Consider the following 21,296-nt stretch of genomic DNA (forward strand, 5'->3'; position numbering starts at 1 on the left):
TTTTGGAGACCATTGTATTCCATGTCTTGTCCAGGAACACCTGTAGAATGTTGGTGCTAAGAAGATGCGCCTTTGTTTCCAGTTTCTCAGAGGCAGTGCAGCCCCTGGCTTTCTGCTTACCTGGTCTGTACTTGCTCTTCCAGGTCGAACTCTGTCAGTGAGTTGTCCGTCCCCAGTTGCATCCTCGGAATGATGACTGATCCCTTGGGGGAGGCTCTGTAATGTTTTGGGACCACTAAAGGCAGCAGCTAAAGGAAGGGAATCCTTCCATCTCTCTTCAGCTTGGACTGTGCTCTGGTGGCCAAGGCTGTTTTGTGCCTCATCTGGTTTTTATGAAGCGGGGGTGCTGAGCAGTATTACTTTTGTTGTTTACTTTTAATGGAGTCTTGAATGATTGGAATGTGTGGATGGGAGAGAGCCTTCAAGGCGGCATTTGCTCTACCAGATCAAATGCTTATTTACATCCTCAGAGAATAAACACGATGGAGATAATTTATTCTCTGACTCTTTCCCTTCCTTGTGAAATGGTAAAACTGTGGCCCATTGTTGAATATTGCTTGCCAAAACCTCTGATTCCCTTCTTTACCCGTGCTGTTAGCAGGGGTGCCCTCTGTGTGTCTCATCTCTTGAAGGTTTAGAGATAGGAGAGTGGACATTGAGGTGGGCGGCTGTTTCCACACCTTTCCTCCGCTGTCTTGGCACACTCTCCCAGCTGCACCACTTCCACATGGCAACTCCTTTGGAGTCTCTTGTTCCAGTGAAGCGCCTTTGCTCTCAGATGCCTCTGGTGTAACTGCTCCATTGTCTTGAAAGGTTGTTCTTCCGTTCTTGTCCTCATGGGTCCTTGACATGGCTGGTTAGTTAGGACTCTTGTTCCCAAGATTTCTTGAAGGTGCTTTAACCTTCCGCTCCTCCTGGTATCATTTTTGTTGACCACTTCCTATTTGTCTTTCTCACTTAATTAGATGAGGATTCAGTTGTAATTACATTCTATCTTTTTTTCTACTGTTTTTTTAATTCTCTCTTCTCTGAATGGTTGGTTGTCTGTACACAGAAGGTTGGTTATAGAGTGGCTTTTACTTGAATAAGAAGTATTTCCTGTCTCTTCAAATAAAATCAGTTTCTTTTTGGTCATGTTGTTTGGTGTCTCCTAGTTCTTTTCTCAGTGTTTAAGGTGTGGAGTATGAGCTCACTTAGCTGTGCTTGGACCACACTTTTACATACATTTCCCACATACATTTACGTACATTTCTCACCTTTGCACCAAGGCATTGCATATCAGAAAGTATGTTGACTTAATTTTCAGGGTTCTTCTGAATTCTTTCTAGTCTTTTTCTGTCTCCTCCTCTGCCTGGGTGTTCGTGCTGAAGCTGCAGTTATGTTTTGCAAACACAGCTGCTGCCCACAGGTGTGCAGCACGAGTGACCTTGTCAGACTTCACTTTGCTTCTCCAGGGAGTGCCTGCTTCGATGCAGCCCGCTCTCCTTCTTTCTTACCAAGGGGAGGTCACTGTGGCTATCATGGAACTAGACATGTTGACAGGTGGGAAGGACCTTGTCAGCCACGTGGTCCAAGCCCAGTCATGTTGGCCTGTTGTGGTCATTCCCTGGTCACAGGAGGCCTTTGAGGAGCAGGAACCCAAGAGGTCTTGATTGGCCCTTTTCACTTTGAGGCAGCTGTAATTGGGAGGAATCTGTACCATATCACACCTGCTGCTCCTTGTTCGCCCAGCATAGGCCTAAATTCTACCAGTGCTCCCTTACTTTGGCCATGGGCCTTTGCCTACCCTCTTTGTTATATACGTGACCTGTCCCTCCCCTTCCCACTCCCAGATGTCTTATCTCCCCCTTTCTTCCTCCCGACACATACACACACGGACGCACACACATACAGACACACACACACACCCCTTCCCAACTCTTGGTTATTCTGAATAAGACCCTCTTTCTCCCAGCTCTGGCCCATTCTCTCTGGCTGTCCCCCAGACCTAGAACCCTGTCCCTTCTCTCTAGCTCCTGGCTTCCCTGGTTTATGTCAGGGCCTTAGTGCTTAGCACAGGACCTGGCACCCAGTAGGCACTTGGTAAATGCTTGTTGACTGAATTAGAGGCATGAGGCCATCCTGTGGCAGGGCTCCTTTCTGTGCCAAATAATCTTGCTTCCCAGATATCTTCCTCCAAGCCTCTTTCATTATTTGATATTTCCAAACTCTGCTGAGGTTCTTTCCTTTGTGTTTTGGCATGTACAGTTTCCTACTCTGGTGAGGACGCCCTTGGCTTGACTCCTGTGGTCACACACCAGGCTGACACTCACTGTCCCCATCTCCATACACTGCCTTTCCCTAAGAAGTGATGTCCTCAAATTTAGTGACCTCTCTCATCAGTCTTCATTTCCTAAGTAGGGATTCTCCCTTCCTTTGGCGTCCAGGATAAAGAAATGACCCTCATCGTAGCATTTTGTTCTTCCTCTGGCTTCTAGTTTTGTTATGGGGAGGTTATTGCTCTGCCTACCTTTTGTCTCTGCCTTCCCTTCTCCAGCCTACATCTCACTCCTGCAGGGACAGCTCTGAATAGCGCAGAGTTTTGTCCCCTCGACCAGCTCCAGGTACTCCTGTCCACAGCTGGCCTCCTTTTCCCTCAGGAGGGACGGCCTTGGTGATGAAGTCTGTTAGTGCTAGGACTTCCAAGAAAACATTTTGGTGTCAAAAATACTTGAAACTTTACTATGTCCTCCCATCCTCCAGTGTTAGGGAGAGCCCCAGGCTGGATGGCAGGAGACCTGTTTGTCCAGGCTTGTAGACCTGTCAGGGAAAGCAGAGAGACAAGCCAAAGGATTCCCTGTGTATTCTCTTTTCTGACTGGCCAACCCCCCATTGTCTGTTGCAGCCTGTCCGAAGACAGTCTCTGACTCCACCCCCACCTAACACGATTACCTGGGAAGAGTATATATCTGCCGAGAATGGAAAGTGAGTATTCTACAAAACTCTACTTGGGAGTGGGCGGCCTTGGAATTGAGGAAAAACAAACAGTTTTTCTGAAAGTCAGGCAGCTGCATCTGTCTCCCAGATATCACTTTTTGGTTTATGGTTGGTTTTCTTTCCTCAGTGTAAATGCAGAGCTTGGCACTGTTGGGCGGAGGGGTCTCGGTGCTTGGCCTTGTGTGTTGTTTAAATTTGACGGTGCTGGCAGTTAGTTGCATAATGTAACGCTTCTCGTTCAGTTGTCTAAGAGGCAGACTGCCATTAAATTGGAAAAGAGCACTTCGGAACAGCTACTTCTTTGCCTAGCAAAAGGAAACCATTGTTAATCTGACATGTTAAAATTCCTAGGCCATCCAGACTCCTTGAATTCCTCAATTCATGATTTCTCTCCTACTAGAATTTAACTAACATGATTAACAAGGAAAAAAAATGAATGGTGATGAATTGCATCATCTTTCTTTTCTATTTCAAATGTCCTCATCACCACCAAGTGAGCAGGCAAAGATCCAGACTTCACTGACTCGAGCTCTTGGGTTGTCCTCCAAAAAGTCGAGTGTGTTAATCATTCTGGCTGCTCATTGATCACGCACGGAGAAAATGTAATGGCAGGGATTGTGCACATGCAGCAGAGAGAGGTGACTCCTGTTCTGTACTGGAGGCAGCATGATGCCCTTCGGTAGATGTCTCACGTATTGGGAAATGCGGGGTTACTTGAGAACTAGGAAAGCTCCGAGGAATTTCTAGATGGTTGTTCTTTTTGTCCATTTAGTGCTTCAGCACACTTTTCAACTTCGTTTAGTGAACATGATAAAATATTATAGGAATCTGTCCGTAAGGTGAAAATAATCTATTGACAAAATTAATTGTTTTATTTCCTTCCCATTGTAGAGCTCCTCATCTGGGTAGAGAACTTGTTTGCAAAGAAAGTAAGAAAACGTTTAAAGCCACAATAGCCATGAGCCAGGAATTTCCCTTAGGAATTGAATTGTAAGTTGACATTCCTAACTGTGTATGTTTATCAAGAGTTTTAAGATTGTGTCCAGAATGAATTCTTAGTTTGGGCTTTTTTATGCCTTTGAGATTAGATCTTAGGAAACACAAGGTGCGGATCAAACCATTGAACTCCAAAGCAGCTGACACAGAAATGAGAGACTTGGTATTTTGACTTCAAGCAGAGATGTAGCAATCTGAGTAATTGCTAAAGGTGGTTTTTTTCTGATCTTTCTTCCAGATTACTGAATGTTTTAGAAGTCATTGCGCCCTTCAAGCACTTTAACAAGCTTAGAGAATTTGTTCAGATGAAACTTCCTCCTGGCTTTCCTGTAAAGCTCGGTAAGAGGGTGTTCACGCTAATAACTTTATCGCCTTAACGAAATGAATTTTTTTTTGAGAAGTACGTTGTCAGATTGATTACTAATAATTAGAAATATAATGATGTGGCATAAAAAATATTTATCTCTCCTTGCATTTTAAATGTAATTAATTTATTTTATACTGTCAAGGAGAGGTTTTCCTCATTAAAAATTTAACATGCCCATCTATATTTTCAAACTGGGAAATGATAGTTTTTATAGACAACTGTTTCCCTTTGTAATGATTCTCTGGGTGATAATATGTTCTGAACACTTCTACTAACTCTCTAGCTACATATCAGCATGGCTATTTTCGTTAAAGACGAAAGTAAAGTGGGATTCACTTTACTGATCACCACGTTTTTATGGGTAGAATTGGGTTTAGGTGTGGGTGGATGCAGGAATTTAAGAGGAACATTAATTAGATTATATAGTCTAGTTTGTCACCCTCAAGGGGCTCACGTTGCATCTTGGGGGCAGCCGGGATACAGTAGGTGTGCATGTAAATAAATCCTAATTAACATCTTGAGAGAGAAAATGAGACTCCTTTGGGAGCCAGGAAAGGCCTCGTGTAGGAGGTGTCCCCTCAGCTGTCCTTTGGAGGAATGATGGTGAGGTGGGAGCTCATCTCACAGGTAGGTGATAACTTCCAAAGGGATAGAGGTCGAAGACTGACAGGGAAGATGTAGCAGGTCCGCTGTGTTGGAGTGGGCTGTGTACGAGGGGAATTATTTGATATTATTCTGAACAGATTCTGGAGCCACATTGGGAAGGGCTTTACGTGTTGAGGCCAGCAGTTAGTATTTTCTCCTAGAGGTGAGAGGGCAGGGAGGATGTGAAGTTGAGAGTCTGGAGCCAGGAGACGAGTAAGGTTATTTTAGTCCAGCGAAAGCTTGAGTGATTAGCACAGGGCAGGTACGAGAGATGTTGTGGAGGTTGGGATGGACTTGGCCGGTGATCAGATACGCAGGGCTCAAGGAAGAGAGAAGAATTGAGGATGGTTCCCGGGTCATGGACCTGGGGTTATGAAAGGACAGTGGCTGAGCTTCTGTAGTAAGATCTCGCCGTCTTCTCCATTAGACACAGGTTCTTTGAGGAGAGAGAAGACCCAGTTCTTAGCATAGGACCTTCTACCCAGTAAGTACTTAATAAGTGCTTATTGAGGAAGTAGCATGACTTTGGTTCTATACCTGTTGAGTTTCAGATCCACATTGGACTTCCAAGTGGTGATGTCTAGCAGGAGTTGATGTAGGAAAGATTAGGGCTGGGTGTGTAGATTCTAGAGAGGGTGCAAAGCGATGGTCATTGAGTCCTGATGAAGTCACAAAGAGAAATAGAGGGTCTTTAGTGAAGTCAACAGGCATTTAAGTGCTTACTCTTTGCCAAGAGCTGTGCATGGTACATCCCCCCCCCCCCCCCCCCCCCCCGCCAAAAAAAAAGACAAAAGCAGCCCCTGCCTTCAAGGAGTTCCCAGTCTGACAAGGAAGATGATCTGCAAACGGCATCTATACAGGACACATGCCTCTGGAAGGCACTGATGTTAAGGAGCACTGGGAAGAGCTTTTTGCCAAAGTCTAGCTGAGACTTGAAGGAAGCCAGGAGGCAGACATGAGGACGAGAGAGTTCCAGGCATGGGAATAGCCCAAGACAGTGCAAAGTGTAGCTTGTGGGGTGGGCACTGAAGTGTAGCCTTCCTGGGTGGGGAGTAAGGTGTAAGGAGATGGACCAGTAGGAAGAGGCCAGTTAGGAAGGGCTTTTGGGGTGATAGGGAGCCATTGGAGTTCATTGGTCAGCCTTTGGTTAGCTGAGTGGACAGGAGACCAGAGTGGAGAGAGTGTGAAGGCAAGGAGCCTGGTGAACAGGATGAGGTAGGGAGGCCCGCACCAGCCTGGAGACAGTGTTAGAGGAGAATAAGAAACAGAGAGAAGGGATCTGGCAGCAGATGGGATGGCAGGGCTGAGAGGGAGTGAGGAGTTGTGGGCCTGGGTGATGGGGAAGGATGTTGGTGCCCTCAGAAGGGATAGGGAAGCTTGGGAGAGGGGGCAGGTTTAGGGGGAAAGAAAATGAGACCCGTTAGGGACATGTTAAGTGTAAGATGTCTGCTGGCCAGGTGGAGATATGAGCCTGGAGGTCCAGAGGGAAGGCAGGGTCAAATAAATAGAATGGGGACGCATCAGCAGAAAGATAGTTATTGAAACTGTGGGAGATGATGAGATCAAAAGATTTGGAAAGATGCTTTTTTGGAATCAGTGTTAAATTTATTCTCTGTTAAACCAGAGAATTACAAGTTAGGATCAAAGCGTACAAATTACATAGCAAGTGGATTTTTTAAAAATTATATTTGTATTTTTTAGTCAGCAAAAAATCCACCTCCTGTTCCTTCCACTCCTGACCTCAATTGAGATAGGGAAAAAAAATAAAGCCCTGTTTCAGACATTTATAGATAGTCAAGCAAAACAAATTTCTGCATTGACCACTCCCCCCCCCCCCCCCCCCCCCGATTTTTAAGTGTCATTCCATACTCTAGCAAGTAGATTTTGACTTATTTCAAGAGAAGGTGTGCTCACACTTGGAGCTGAGGATCAGAAGTGCTATACATGAGGTAGCCAGTACCTCCTCACTGGAGGTCTTCTCACAGTGGGTCACCTCCTGGTTCCTTCTGTCAGTTTAGTCAGTGTTTATTAAACTCCTTGTTTTGAAGAATATGAAGATAAGGGATGCCCTCAAAGACTATTGTTGGGGGTGGGGGCAAGGTGTGTGAGATACAGTACGTGTGCATGTAAATAAATCTAAAGTTGTTTCTTGAGCGAGAGAGGGCAGTGAAGTAATAGGGAGAAGAGAAGAGGACTCTGGGCAGTGCGGGGAGCAGATCCTGCAAAGGAATCCGAGAAGCATCTCTTAAGCTTTGTGCCCCACGTTGTGCTAAACCAGGTCTGAAAAGGGGGAGGGATGGTGTAGAAGGGGACAGGAGATGGACAAGGAGCGGTAAGACCCCCAAGGGAAGGAGCAAGAGAGGGCTGAGTTAGAGAAGTGAAGAGCGTTCATCTGGTATGTCCACAAGGAGGGCGGAAGTGACAGGGTCAAAACCGCCGAGAGGTCAGGAAGGATGGAAGCTGAGAAAAGGACTTGGATCAACAATTGGGGTCTTTTGTCACCATGTAGAGAGCTGTTTTAGTCAAGCACTGGCTTGGGAAGTCAGATGACAAGAGATTGAAAGGTGAGGAATTGGAGATGGGGGAGGGGGAGGTGTTCCTTCCTGTAAGTTGGACAGTGAAAGAGAGAAGACACAGGCCTGTACCTTAAGGGAATGGCTAGATGTCAGGTCAAGGGTTTTGGGGGGAGGGTTAAGCATATGGGAGACCTCGGTGTCTTTGTAGGCAGCAAGGAAGGAGTGCAGTGGGCTTGAAAACACGGAATAGCATTATTAAAGGGGAAGCTTTGCCGAAGGAAGAAAAGCAGAAAAATCAGAAGCCTTATCAAGAAAATCAACCTCTTCCTCCAAGACCAAAGTGGATAGAATGGATGATGAAGATAGGTTTTGAGGTGTGGAGTCATGGGGAGGAGGAGCTGTCTTCTCATGAAGTAAGAGGAAGGCTGCTATAGGAGGTCTGAGGAGAGAGGGAACAGGTTTGGAATAGTGGTTAAGAAGAATGTGACAAAGGGACAGATCAGAATAAAAGGACTGACCAGCTGAGATGAAATAACATAAGTTTGTAGTGATGTCAGTTTACAAGGTGGAGGAAGCCAGGTTTAGTTTGACAAGGCAATGGGAGAGGACCGAGAGACTCAAGGGTTAATGAACAGTGTATGTTGGAACTCATCCGAATGGGAAAGAAAGGTTAGGTGTGGCTGGAGTGCAGGGGTGATGGCCAGGAAGTGTTAGGAGGAACTAGAAGTCCTGGGGTGGCAGGTTTGAAGGGAAGAGGTATTGGTTGAAGAGAAGAACTTTGGACTTCTGGATTGTGGTGATGATGGACAATCATCATGGCGACAATCAGCTGCAAGTTGTATTTATCCTTTTGTGTGGCAGGACCTTTGAGTCCAGTGCCGTTTTGGAAGCCAGGGGGCCAGATGGACACTGACATGTTGGAGTCCCAAGTATGAGAGCTGGGAGGGTGGTGGAGAGGAACTGAGCTTGCTACTGAATTTTTGAAGGAAAAAGGGGAAATGCCCAGGAACATTTGGTAAATGATAGTGACGAGGAGTTAGATGGGGTCAAAAATTGGATAGATTAAACCTCAAAGGCAGAGGGTTTACTGAGACACAGTGGGGTTTGGAGAGGGTGGGGAAGGGATTAATTTTCTCTTCTGGGCCCAGGGCTTCAGGAGTGATGAGAGAAGTACTGGAGAGGATCTCAAGGAGCATTGCAGGGCAGAAAAGATGGAAAGAGTGTGAAAGGATAGCTAATGTAATTTAAGATTGACTGTCAGTTATTTATGTGTTTTAAGTCGCTTGGCCTTTTGGGGTCTGGTTAATTCTTGTGTGAGCAACATGGTTAATTAAGCCAACGTGTGCTCAGAGGAAGGTACCGAGGTTGGTGAGAAGACCGGAGAAGAGAAACATGGAGCCCTAGATCACTCTTTTCAAGAGCAGCCATGGAAGAAGAATGAGTCTAACTTTGCTCGATCCTGGGCGGTGGAACTTGGAACAATGATTCCTGTCCACTGGGAGGGGAACCTTCACAAACAGTGTGAGCCACAGAGACATGGAATGGACTTGATTGGAAGTCTTAGGTCATGGAGACTGTGCTCACCACACTCAGCTGTCCTGTGAAGCTGACTTTTTAGGGCCCTTTTGTCTATAAAATGAAGGATAAAAACATTGATGGGCACAAGAGGAGCAAAGAGGTGCTGCCCCAAAGGTTCCCATCCTAGTGCTAGGGAGGGTGGTGAATCAGCATGCATGGCCCACAGTGAAGCTGGACTGTCTTAGCAAGGTGCCTTTGCCAGTGCCAGGGTCTGTGAAGCAGGGTCCTCCAGGAAGAATTCCTGCCCTGGTGGGAGGAGCTCCCTTCCCACAGAGTTTTAAGGGTCTGGGTTTGAAGCACAGACATTTCCTAACCCAGAAGTAACAGTTGATTGTTCTGTTGTTTTGCTGTGGATGTTGGCCTGCTGCTTCTAGGGTGGGTGCTCGCTCATTCCTTAGCCCCTTGGAGGCCCAAGTGAGCCTCTTCCCTGCCATTTGCTTAGCACGGAGCTCTCCCTTTTCAGGGCTGTGGATGCTTTTGTTGAGCTGTTCGTGTTGTTGGCCATTGTTTATTTCCTCTCCTTGTAGATATACCTGTGTTTCCCACCATCACAGCCACTGTGACTTTTCAGGAGTTTAGATATGATGAATTTGATGAATGCATCTTCACTATCCCTGATGACTACAAGGAGGATCCAAGCCGGTTTCCTGATCTTTAACTTGCCTGAAAAAAATAATACCAGCTTACCAGTGAAAGCAAGTGGATGCAAAGAACCCGAGATGTTTGTCCGAATGGAAAGGATGTACTCCTTCAGAAGAAAAAAGGGAAATACACTGAATGAACACATCAGTCAGTTATCCAGTGTGACCTGATGTGTGCCCTTGCCCGCCTTTTTAAAAATACACATATTGTAAGCTTGGTAGTTTGGCACCTCGGTGATTCTGAGGAGTTGGGATGTCAGGCAGCTGTGGGGGCTCTAGTTTGTTTTTACACCTTTTTACACTTCTTGGTGATAAATGGATTTAGCATATAAAGAAAACACTCCTGGACCATTAACGTTTTAAAAAAAGAGATGTCTTAATAGAGATCGAAGTCCTTTTAAACTTGTCATCTTCTATTCAAGGTGGCAGACATCCTTCAGCTTGGTTTTCATCCCCTGTAAAGTGTGTCACATTATATATAGTTGAGTCACTCGAATGTTGTTGAACATAATGAACTGGAAGGAATGCAGTTTTCTGTAGATGAACGAACCAAATGGTGACCATTAAACAGTTGCATTTTCACATTGCAATACATTTCAGAACTAGCATTCACTCTGCAGGGAATACGGTACCTCCTTTTAGCACCTTAGTGCAACTCCTGTGTGGTGCTATTCATGTTTTTATCTGAATTCTCAAATGGAAAATGTTTCTTACTAATCTTTCTGCCATAGAGTCTCTAATTTTCTTTTCTAATCTATGTTCATGATAAAGTATTGGTTAGCATGCTTACAAATGTTCATCTGACAAATTCTAGTACTTTCAAAAACAGGAATTCACAAGTTGTGAAATTGGCTCCCGTTCAGGGCCAGAGCCTTGTTTGTGGCTCGGGTGGGTTAAGGGTGAACTTGGAAGTGTCTACAGTCTTAAAAAAAGAAAAAACACAAACCTAAGACTTTGAAAATATATTCCCATATTTATATCAAACACTTTGAATATAGGATATAAGTGTTTCATATAACATATAAAATTCATTTGTTAAATTCTAGAAGTGTACACTTAAGTTTCATGACAATTACGCCTTCATCTTTTTTTCTTAAGCCACTTAGAAGAAAATGTATTGATTTATTTTGTCTCCAGGTGTCCAAATCATGGGTTCCAAGTTTTGCATTTTAAATCTCTCCTCTTTATTATTCCAAGTTGGTTTGAAGGTCCAAAGTTGAAAATAAATTAGTAAGAATTATGTCTGACAGTCACACAGCGTGAAGTCTATTAGAGGATTTAGCTACAAGTAATGTGACTTATATAAATGTGCTCTTGGTGACTGTGTACTTAAGACTGCACCTGTCAATTCTTTTGTATGACTCACATTTCAGCCTCTTTCAGGAGGCCCACATTAATTGGAATTAATTGGAATGTGTTCCAAGGTGTTCATCTCTATCTACTGTTTGGATCATGAAATAAGTTTGTCAGGACTTCCAAAACAAGTCACATGGTTGTTACAAAATCAGATTTGCTCAGTTCAAACTGTCCTGAGGTTTTTAGCCTTTTATTCCAAGAAGATCTCTCCAAAAACCAAACACTGGCCCAGAACAGCTGCACAGCCTTGGCCAGCCTATGTCCTGTTCTGCCAGTGTGGAAAGTGTCAAAGACTCGAAGGCTGAATGTGTTCTACTGCATTTCCATGGTGATCTACCAGGAAGCTGATGTTTACAGAGCAGGGTTATGATGTTGAATAGAAGATGCATTTAGAAAGTCAGAAGCAACACTGTTAAGAGGAAAGTTTTTTAAAAGGATCTCTAAGGCTGCTTTCTCCATATCAATGTATATGACTTTGCATATATGTTCATGTTTTAATATTAAGAAAGGAAATAATTTTTATAGTGCAGAAAAAGTATTCATGGTTAAATTTTTAAGATTATAATTATTGTTGTATGTGGCTTCATAGACCTTGGGGAATGGGTGTTAAATTGTAGTCCTGCTTTATTGAAGGAAGAAGAGCTGATTGCTCAGCCTGTCTCCCTTTCAGATTTTACTGGCTTGGGCTGGGAATCATCCTGTCTCTTCAAGGTCCGATACTGGGGAGGGGGGAGCAGGCAGGACTTCAGTTTCCCGTGGTTAGTGTGTAGAATCTTAGTATAATTTATTGGGGGGGGGTGGGAGGAATCACATCTCATTTAATCACAGTGTGGGCTTGGTCAGTATCTCCTGAAAGCTGTGAATATTTTACTGGGGTGCACTGGAGGTAGAAAAACTACTGAATATTTTTGCACTTAGAATTTTTTTGCACACATTTGTACTTTTTAAGAAACACAAGTTCTCCATTCCACCATGTTGTCATCTTCCCAGTCAGAAAGGACGAACAAATGCCCCCATACCTCTTCCAATGGCAACTATTAGGAATCAGCTCTGATGCAAATAAACTTTTCACAGTATTTTGCAGATTTTCAGGAATGTGATTTTTAAATTAGTTTGTCAGATAAGTACTGTTTCAGGTGAAATCATCAAAACACTATTCCTTTGGTAGTACTCATAGGACGGTTTGTTTTTGAAGTGCTACTGAATACTTTGAAACTGGGATCTGCTGTTTACATAATGCTGGAAGGGAGCATTAACAAGCTGGTTTTTGCTAGAAAATACTCTGCCCCTACTGTGTGCAGCATTTCAGTAGAAAGCAGAGAAATAGCAAGGATCTTTCCCCCTCTTCCAGGTACCGAAGGTGTGACAGTATCTGTCCACAGTAATCAGGAGGGTGGAAGTCTTTCTGAGAGACATAGAAATGTACTCATCAGTGACGAGCCTACACCTGGAGTCGTTACCTTAATTCGAAGTCTCAGATCAGGACTGATCCAAGGGAGCATTTCTGGTGTCAAAGTTTTACACCCTTCTAAAAAGCAGGGAGTTCAGCTATAATTTTCCTGAGGAGATAGGTTATTGGGTGAAATTCCAAGACCATTTATTAAGAATAACAAATACCAGTTCATCTCTTTTCCCTCTGAGCTACACAGGTTTTATAGAAGTTTTCTCCGGGTGGAGGAAGTGGGGAAGTTGAAGAGAAAGCTCGAGTACAGTCATGTTAGAGCTTTCTGTGACTGTTGTTTGAATGTGTGGATTCATTGCTTGGTGTGGTGTAGAAACGCCCTCTGCTGGAACTTCCTGTCGAATTTAATGATAATAGGTTTAAAGAAATTGACCCAGTACAGTCTTAATTTTACAAAGTTGTTGGGCATTGACTTCTGGAATATTAACATTCACTTAAAATGGAAATTTCAGATCAGAATATATTCTTTAAATAAGAGGATAAATGAATTATTAGTAACCTTTTAGGTTTATGGTGAGGCCAAGTTCAGTTTGCACGTGGGAATGGCTACGGTTTGGTATAAACCGAAGAGAAATGGGCACTGAGATACACCTATCATTTGTCCACGTGAGACGGAGATGGAAAGAAGCAGCAATCCCCGTTTGCCACGTCCACTTGTCATATCAGCTCCCTGTTTGGCGTCTCCCTGCCCTTCCAGCCTGTTCCCCCCACCCCCCAGGGGTTTCCTTGCCCTTTGAAGCTGCTGTAAAGGATGATCACAAACTTTGCAAAGGCGGGGCAGCCTTTGGCTTCTAGAACCTACAGATTCCATGGCAATAATAAAAACAAAACCCAACAAAATGACTTTGCTGAAGAACTACCTACCTGCTAGTCATCTGCCAAATCTAGTCCACAAATGATCTTTTATAAAATGAAATTTTGTAAGATTACAAGTCATCGAACTTTTTAAAAAATTCCTTTAACGTCATTGCAGATTTTGAGGTAGAAATCTAACCGACCTCATTTACATACGAGAGGCCGAGACTTAAGTAACTTGTCCAACTTTTACACAACTAGCGAAATTTCCATTTGGGGTTTTGACCGCACCGTTATACCTCCCTAGCTCTATTAGTGACGATAAAATGTGGGAAAACAATCTTTTAGGTCCTAATTGGAGCCACAGAATAGGAAATGCTCTTCACCAGCCTCCTACTTGTCATCTTAGCTTGGTTTTGTGCTTTGAAGTCATTTGTGACTCATGGGTACGTTTCAGACCCTAGTGCTTTCACTGACTTTAAGTTTACACTCTTCATGTAGAAAATTTGTTACCTTGTTCTTAAGTTTTGTTAAATTTCCCTTAATGCTAGAGTTTATCATTTTACTGTGCTTCCAACACCCAGTAACCCCAGACCATTAGCAATTCTTAGGTATTTTAACCATTTGTTTGTTACGTGCTAACCTACTTTTCTAGCCCGCCAGCACCTTAGATTGTATTGATAGAATGAAGAAATGCAGCTGTTTAGCTCTGGTAATAAGGTGTCATTTTCAGAAGTTTATCTGTAAATGCAAATATTATTCTGTAATTTTGGAAAATGTGCACTGGGGGACCCAGCCACCCTTTTTTTTTCTTTTACGTGAAAGAATGTTATGGAAAGGACTCATGTCTGATGCTCCCCTCTGCAACATTTCTACAAGGACATTTTTTTGTTATTACAAATAAAATCCTAAATTTTCCAACGATTTCAGTTCCTTTCCCCTTGTGAATCCTTAAGATTTTGCTCTTTCATCTTCTCCATTTTACTCTCACCAGGTGAATAAAAAGAAAAAATGTTGCTCAGCTAGGCCTACGCTAACCACTGTTACATTGTGGGTGCTAGAGCAGCAAAGGAAGGAAACCAGCCATTCTAAAGAGATACTTGATTGCTAAAGAGTACATCGTGTCCGCTAGCAGCAGAGACCTAGGGATACTTCTAATTGTTAGCACTTTGAAAGCAAACACATGAATAAAAATTGATCCGTGTATATATACCAGTATGGATTAGGCAAAACTAGTTCAAGTCTTCATAGAACCTGAACTTTCTAATTGGCCCATTTAATAGATGCCCATTTCCAAGTCATAGATCAGCTTCCCTCAAAGAACAGGAATACGAGATGTTTTCTAGGTCAGGACCTAGACATTCTTAGTACACTCCTCACTTCTCATCACTGAATTAGAATCTTCTATCACAGCCTTTCTACTCACTAACAGAAAAGTGCCCTGGACTGTGATAGACAACATAAGGCTTGGCTCCATGGTGGACAGAACCTGCAATAGAATCTGAAGCCTTTCCAGCCTGGTGTGGGACCCAGCGGAACTCGAGTGGCATTAAAAACCCCGAATCTGAGGAATAGCTCAGTCCCCTCCGTGCCATGACTACAAGTATAAAACATTAGTGTTGGACTTAGCTGTAATAGCTAAAGTGTACTGAGATTGAGGTTAAGAGACTTGCCCAGAATAACTAGGGAGGAAGCAACCTGAAGCATCTTTGCTGACCCCAAATCAAGATAGCTCCACCTACCAGCTTTACTTAGTCATCAAACTTTATTTGCTAAAAGCCATTGAACTTTATCGAGACACCTACTCTATGCCAGGCGTTGTGCTATTCATTTAATTCTTGCAACCCTGGGAACTTGTTACTTGTTCTTTGTACTTGTTCTCATCCTCTATAAGTAAGGAAACTGAGGCAGGTTCAGTGACTTACCTAGGGTCACCTAGCTACTAAGTATCTGAGGCTGGATTTGAATCCAGGTCTTCCTGAGTCCAGACTCCATCACTCCAGCCACTTCGAGGTTTAATAGTGTGTCCAGGTTCCCACAGAAGTGAATTCTGGAATGTGACAAACTGCTCTCATGCTCTCCCCAATAAATTTAAGCCAATAAATAACACCAACATTTTTCTAATAAAACCAGTTTATTATTTAAATCATTTTTCTTTTTACTACCAAATACAAAACGAAACTCAGTGTGGAGGCAGTTTAACTTGATTTCCCCTGGGGATCCAAATCTGTGTTTACAATTGGCCAGCAGCCAGTGAGGGAGAGTTCCCCTGGGGCCCCACCCGTGTGCAGACCATCAGCCAGTCGATGGATCCCTTTCTCACACTGGGCACATTTTTAAGCTGATCCCTCCGTTTCTCTTCCTTTCATTGGAGGCCATAACAATGTTTCTGGATGGAACCTTGTTTCCACATGGAATAAGTATTTAATAAGACTGAAATCTTCACCTTAAAAAGCCAAGTAAATGTCACACATTTAACAATTTTATCTATTTTCAAAAGCAGTGATTACTCAGGACTCTTCATTTACCATTCACTAACTTAATATATACTGTATAGGCAAAATTCCTTTTTTTAAAAAAGTTACATTCTATAAACTCTAAAAATGATGCTGCTTTCATATATGGCAAACTGTAAAATGCCTGTGATAAAAAGGCAGTTAAAAACAGTTTTAGATTCTGACTTGGCTAAAAATCTAAAAGCACCAAGTCTTTTCTCTTATTTCCCTGCCACCCACCTGGACAAACAGTAGGCATGGAACCACTCAACATGCCACTGAAGAACTGGACACTAGATCATACCCTTGACACTGGTCATTAAATACCATTCCAGAAAAGGCAAGTGTTTAGATTTCACTGAAAATATAAAATGTACCAGACACAGATGGGGTTGTTCCTTAATGGAGAAACACTAGTCCATTAAAGCTCACCATTCTTTCAACACCCTCCCACCTCCCACTAGGAAAAAAATGACTCAAAAATGGAGGAAAATTCTCCCGTAAAAGAATTTGAGTTTTATGATGCCCTCTGAATCTCAACAGAGACGAACACGGTCATCTGGTACCTTGCTTAAATACATGCAGGGAAAAATCAAATTCCTTCAATGAATGAGGTAAATTTCATACATTCAAAAGTGTAAATAAATACAAGTACAGTTTTACAGGAACATGAGCGTAAGTTTCAGGGTTTTATTATCAAAGTCTTGTAAAACAATTTCAGAAACTGTACATCAACATGGCACAGACCGTATGTCGCCTACTTCTGTTTTCACCTGCACAAAAGTAAAAGCTCTGGAACTCGGGTAACTAAGAAAACAGCTCGCCTAACTATGCATATAACCTGGAGTCACTGTGTGAGATTACTACTGCAGGGACAGTTAACACAAATTTATCAGTTTATACAACTTGAGATCAAAGAAAAAGGACATTATCAAGGAGAATTGTTTTAAAAGCATACAAATGTCAATTAAAAATGCACTACCTTTCCCCTCCAACATTGAGTTCAAAACTGAAGAACCAAAAGAAAAACAAAACAAAAACTGTACAACGGTATGAATGGAAATCGGTACAAGCTGAGTCTCAAAGCTGGGCACTGATAAATTAATATTACAAGAAATCTTAACTCCCAATGTAGGTGTTATGGAGAAATGCAGAACTCCATTTCAAAATACGCTATTTGCTACCAGAGGTTTTCTTTTTTTTTTGGGGGGGGGGGGAGGAAAGGGAGAAGCCTAAAAAAAAAAAGCCTAATTATTTAAAAAAAAAAAAGTCTAGTGCATCTTTGCAACCTTTGAAAGCCAAACCAAACACACAGAAAAAAAATCAGCCATGAGGCTCCTAGGAGATTCTCGATGTTACCGATGAATGTTAATCTTGTCATGTTGACCCACTGAAGGTCCTAAGCACACTCCATTCTAGGATGTAGACTTGAAGAAACATTGAGGATATTCCTGCCACAATAACATGCAATCAGTGCATTCCCTATACGGCTCTAGTACTGTAAGGAATCAAACTCTAGAAATTGTCTACGTGAGCTTATTTAATAAAGGAGGAGAGATCATACAACATCCACAATCCATGCCTGCTGGAGATGCATGCAGCTGGTCACTCTTGTGCTCGCCGGCAGCCCCAGCACAGTAGGGCTGCGTGGAGGGGGGACCCAGGGCGGCCCGGCCATGAATAACGAGGATCAGGAGCTTGACAACCATTTATAGCTCAGAGCTAGATACATCTAGGTTTGGGGTAACAAACAGGGCAGACTGAAACCACACGAGGAATGACACTGAGGCATGTCCACAGCTGGCCGGGCGCTGGGCGCGGCCCCTCAATCACTCATGTCCATGTCCTCCTCGTGGTGGTCGTCCCCGTTCACCTTGGACTCTCTCAGGGAATCCCCGCTGCCCTTCTCCACAGACGACTCCTTGGCCTTGGGGGAACCCACTTCGGGGGCTTTCTTCTCTTCCTTTTTCTCTTTCTCACTGTCGTAGCCTTGCTCTTCTTCATCATAATCTCTTGTCACCTGCTTTGCCAGGGAGTACAAGGAAAGTCAAACTCTCTCCAAGGGAGGCCTGCCCCACCATGTGCATGCACCCTGCGCCCCCCCACTCCCCTGCCCAGGTAACCCACGCCCTAGACATACTTTGACATCTTTATCGCTCTCTGATTTTCTTTCCCGTTCTTTTTCTTTATCTTTGCTTTTCTTCTTCTTGCTGGTCGACCGCTCTCGCTCATCTCGCCTCTCTTTGTCCTTATCTTTTTTCTTCTCTTTTTTGTGTCTAGGATGACAGGCAGTAAGGGGACGGTGAGAGGTCAACTAAGCAGCTGATGCCTGCTTGGGGTGACCCTCCCCCCCAGGCAGACTCCTCCCTGCCCCCACCCCCCCACCCCAGGCACTCACCTTCTGGGCGAGGGGGACCGGGACAGTTTTCTCTTCGGAGAGCGGGGCTTTTTGGGCGACCTTGTTCCACTCCGGCTCCTTCTGCGCCTCCTCTCCCTGCAGGGACAAAAGGGCAGGCGGCCATTAAGAAGCACCGGGCACACTCACCACAGGAGTCTCCCATTTCTCCTTTGTTTCCTAAAGTGTCTTAAGGTCTGAACTGAAATAACTGGAATCCAAGTCTTCTTGTGCCTGGCCCACAGTAGGTGCAAGAGAAGCGTGAGCTCTCAGCATCAAGATGACACTGCCTTCATCATCCTTCCTTCTGAAAAGATTCAGAAGCAGAGCATCAACACTGCTACTGAGGACAAAATAACCCTCCCTATCTAAAGAAAACCACAAGGAAGGAATGGGTAGGAGAAGCCCTCCTCTCCTCACAGTCCTGCAGCCCTACTGTGCACCAGGCAGGGCTTCTCTCTCTCATCCTCATAACCACCATGGGAGGCAGGTGCTCCCATTATCCTCAATTTACAGACGAGGAGACCGAGGTCAACAGAGGCCATGGCACCTGCCCTAGATCAAAATGCTATTAACTGCCAGAATGTGAGGCCAGTTTTGAACTCAGGTCACCTGCACTCCAGCACAGGCCCCCTGAAGTCATAAACTGGGCCTAACTGAAAAGGGGTGTCAAAGTTTTCAGGGGTCACTATGTGAAGCAGCTGGCCCGGCGGGACCGCCTCTCCCCTTTGTGCCCACTGCTCCGTGGTGCCGGGGAAGCTCTGCCCGCCTCGGGATCCCCTCGAGAGGCTGTGGCACAGGCAGGTTCTGGTGGCTTCTCTTCTAGGGCCCCAAGAGGACTGAACCAGACTGTGTCTCGCTGCTACTTCTCTCCTTCTGGATTAAGACACCCATTCAGCAAACTGTGGGGTAAAGGAGAACCAGAGAAACCCGGTTTTGACCCCAAGTGTTGTGATCTGGGCCACGCCACAGCCTCTCTGGGGCTTGGTTTTGTCATCTGTGAAGCAAGGATGTTGGACCTGATGACCTTCATGCCCTACTTCTAGGGTCCTTTGGTTAACTTCAATAACCATTCCATTTTGCCCATATCTGAACAAATCACTTCTCAAGTGAATCTTTTTCTCCAACGTGTAACGTCATCAGTACTTATTTAGTTTTCAGGTGATGCCCATTAAGTAATGGGAAATAAAACATTCCATTTCCTCAGCTAGGGATGGGGGTTTCAGTGTCTGCGTTAACAATGGCATCATGGAGTGTCACACAGGGACGGTGCGCCAAGGGACGGCCCGGCCAAGTGCATCTGGAGAAGACAGTGAGTTATCAGGAGAGCGCTGAGGGCAAGGCAACGCTGGTGAGACTGGAGGATCGGCCAAAGGCGAGCACGTGGAAGAGGGTGACAGCGAGGCTGTTTGGGCACCAGAGGACCAACTGCGTGCTCCTCTCTCCTGGTCTTCCTGACTGAAGGCTTTCTTCTTCCCCTTTGCTGAGTTTTGGTGCGTCGTCATCCGTGGGCCAGTCCAAGCGTGGGTGGCTTCTGGGGTCCTCCTCACCCATTCTCCTGCAGTTCACTTCTACGTATGAGGCCTCAGCTCTGTGGGGAGCTCTCGTCCATATCATCTGCCAGACATGACTAAGTGGGCAGCCTTTAAGCATCTTACACCAACACATCCAACATGGAACTCGTCTTTTCCTCCACAACTCCCCTCCATATGCACAGTCCCTGTGCCAATTCAGGCATCTTCTCTTCTTTCTGTTCCTGGACTTCTTGCAAGTCTTCAAACTCATCTCCTCTTCTTACAGTCGTTCACCTTTTAACCCCTGTCTGCAAAGCTGCTAGTGATCTTCCTAAAACCAGGAATGACTGTGACAGTGGCTCACTATTACCCCGGGATAAAATACCTGTTCTGCTGGCCTCCAAAGGATGCGATTCAACTCTTGCCTTCAAGACCACGGACCTCTTAGAATCCAATCCTTGAAAGTGTATCCTCAACAAAAATCATCAAAAAGTGGGATAGGTTGTGACAGAATAAATTTATCCTCCATTACCTGGCAGGGGGACTTGAAGGCAAAAGATTCCCAATTCAGGGGTAGGTTGGTGTCCATTACTGAGAAACTCCTGAGCCACCTTTTCACAGACACATCCCCTGGCACCAAAGAGGCAGGACTGACACCATTTCCTCAGTTAAATTAGCACCCAACCCCTGAGCACTGTCACGAAATTGAGGCAGCCCCCAGACTGTGATCAGGCTTTTTTGTCACTGTCCAAATGTCTGGTTACCAAGGCAGCAGCTTGCAAAATGGAACCAAGCACAAGCTACGCAGGTTTCTGCTCTTGCCTGCCATTAAGCACATAACTGGCTGGCCTGTGCCCAGGTACTGCAGTCCTAGGTCCATCCTTTAATTTTTAATGACACTTCTCAGCTTGTAGGGAACCACTCTGACTCATGACTGTAGCCAAGAGAAGCACTTTCCTCATCATTCACTTGGAGGCCCAAGGCCTCACTTCCCTGCTCCCCAGCTGTCTGGTGCTCCCGAGCCAATGCCTCATCATCGAGCAGTCTCTGCTCAGAGCTACCACCCACCCGCTTTCAAGGCAACTTCAAACGTCCATCCTTGTTGCTGCTGTTAGCATGCACGAGCGCCCAAGAAGGGACCCCCAACGTTTATCTGCTGGGACTCCTGCCCGAAGTGACCAGTTACTCCAGTCTAACAGTTCATCATCTGCAGGGCTAATATACTGATGCTCTACGCAAGATCAAGTGACCTTACAGCAACAAAAAGGTTCAACCCCCTCCCAAACACCCCACCACATACAATGCCTTAAGGTTCGAAAAGCACATACATTTTCATTTGATTTTCCCCCAAATTAAGATACTACAGGTATCACATTTTACAGATCAAGAAACTGAGGCTCAGAGAGATTCAATGAGTTATCCAGGTGACACAGAAAAACAGGGAAACATTGGGTCGGGGCCTCGAATGTTCTGGCCACATGTGGATGTGCCCCAATTACTGCCAAGTTTGCAAAAGCTTGCTGGCTCGTTCACAGAACAGCCAAGGAAGCCCACGAACAC

At 44.6% G+C, this 21,296-nt stretch overlaps 2 protein-coding genes across 10 annotated transcripts in view; one reads left to right on the top strand and one right to left on the bottom strand.

Moving 5' to 3' along the window:
* ANKRD13C (ankyrin repeat domain 13C) overlaps positions 1 to 14,253 on the top strand; it is an 80,336-nt gene extending 66,083 nt beyond the window's left edge. The window contains exons 10-13 of the mRNA XM_036754528.1: positions 2,885 to 2,964; positions 3,868 to 3,966; positions 4,211 to 4,311; positions 9,606 to 14,253. Coding sequence (XP_036610423.1) covers positions 2,885 to 2,964; positions 3,868 to 3,966; positions 4,211 to 4,311; positions 9,606 to 9,736 — 411 coding nt within the window. The 3' untranslated portion in view covers positions 9,737 to 14,253. The remainder of the gene's footprint in view (positions 1 to 2,884; positions 2,965 to 3,867; positions 3,967 to 4,210; positions 4,312 to 9,605) is intronic.
* A 2,244-nt stretch (positions 14,254 to 16,497) lies between these two features.
* The window catches only part of SRSF11 (serine and arginine rich splicing factor 11), a 38,670-nt gene continuing 33,871 nt past the window's right edge, over positions 16,498 to 21,296 (bottom strand). For 8 of the 9 annotated variants that reach the window (XM_036753950.1, XM_036753951.1, XM_036753952.1 and 5 more), the window contains 3 exons: positions 18,226 to 18,321; positions 17,968 to 18,103; positions 16,498 to 17,850 (listed from right to left, as the gene is read on the bottom strand). In XM_036753950.1, coding sequence (XP_036609845.1) covers positions 17,653 to 17,850; positions 17,968 to 18,103; positions 18,226 to 18,321 — 430 coding nt within the window. In that variant the 3' untranslated portion in view covers positions 16,498 to 17,652. The remainder of the gene's footprint in view (positions 17,851 to 17,967; positions 18,104 to 18,225; positions 18,322 to 21,296) is intronic. The other variant, XM_036753954.1, reaches the window with a different exon arrangement.

Source organism: Trichosurus vulpecula, chromosome 4 (genome assembly GCF_011100635.1).
Source record: "Trichosurus vulpecula isolate mTriVul1 chromosome 4, mTriVul1.pri, whole genome shotgun sequence".
Taxonomy (NCBI): Eukaryota; Metazoa; Chordata; class Mammalia; order Diprotodontia; family Phalangeridae; genus Trichosurus; species Trichosurus vulpecula.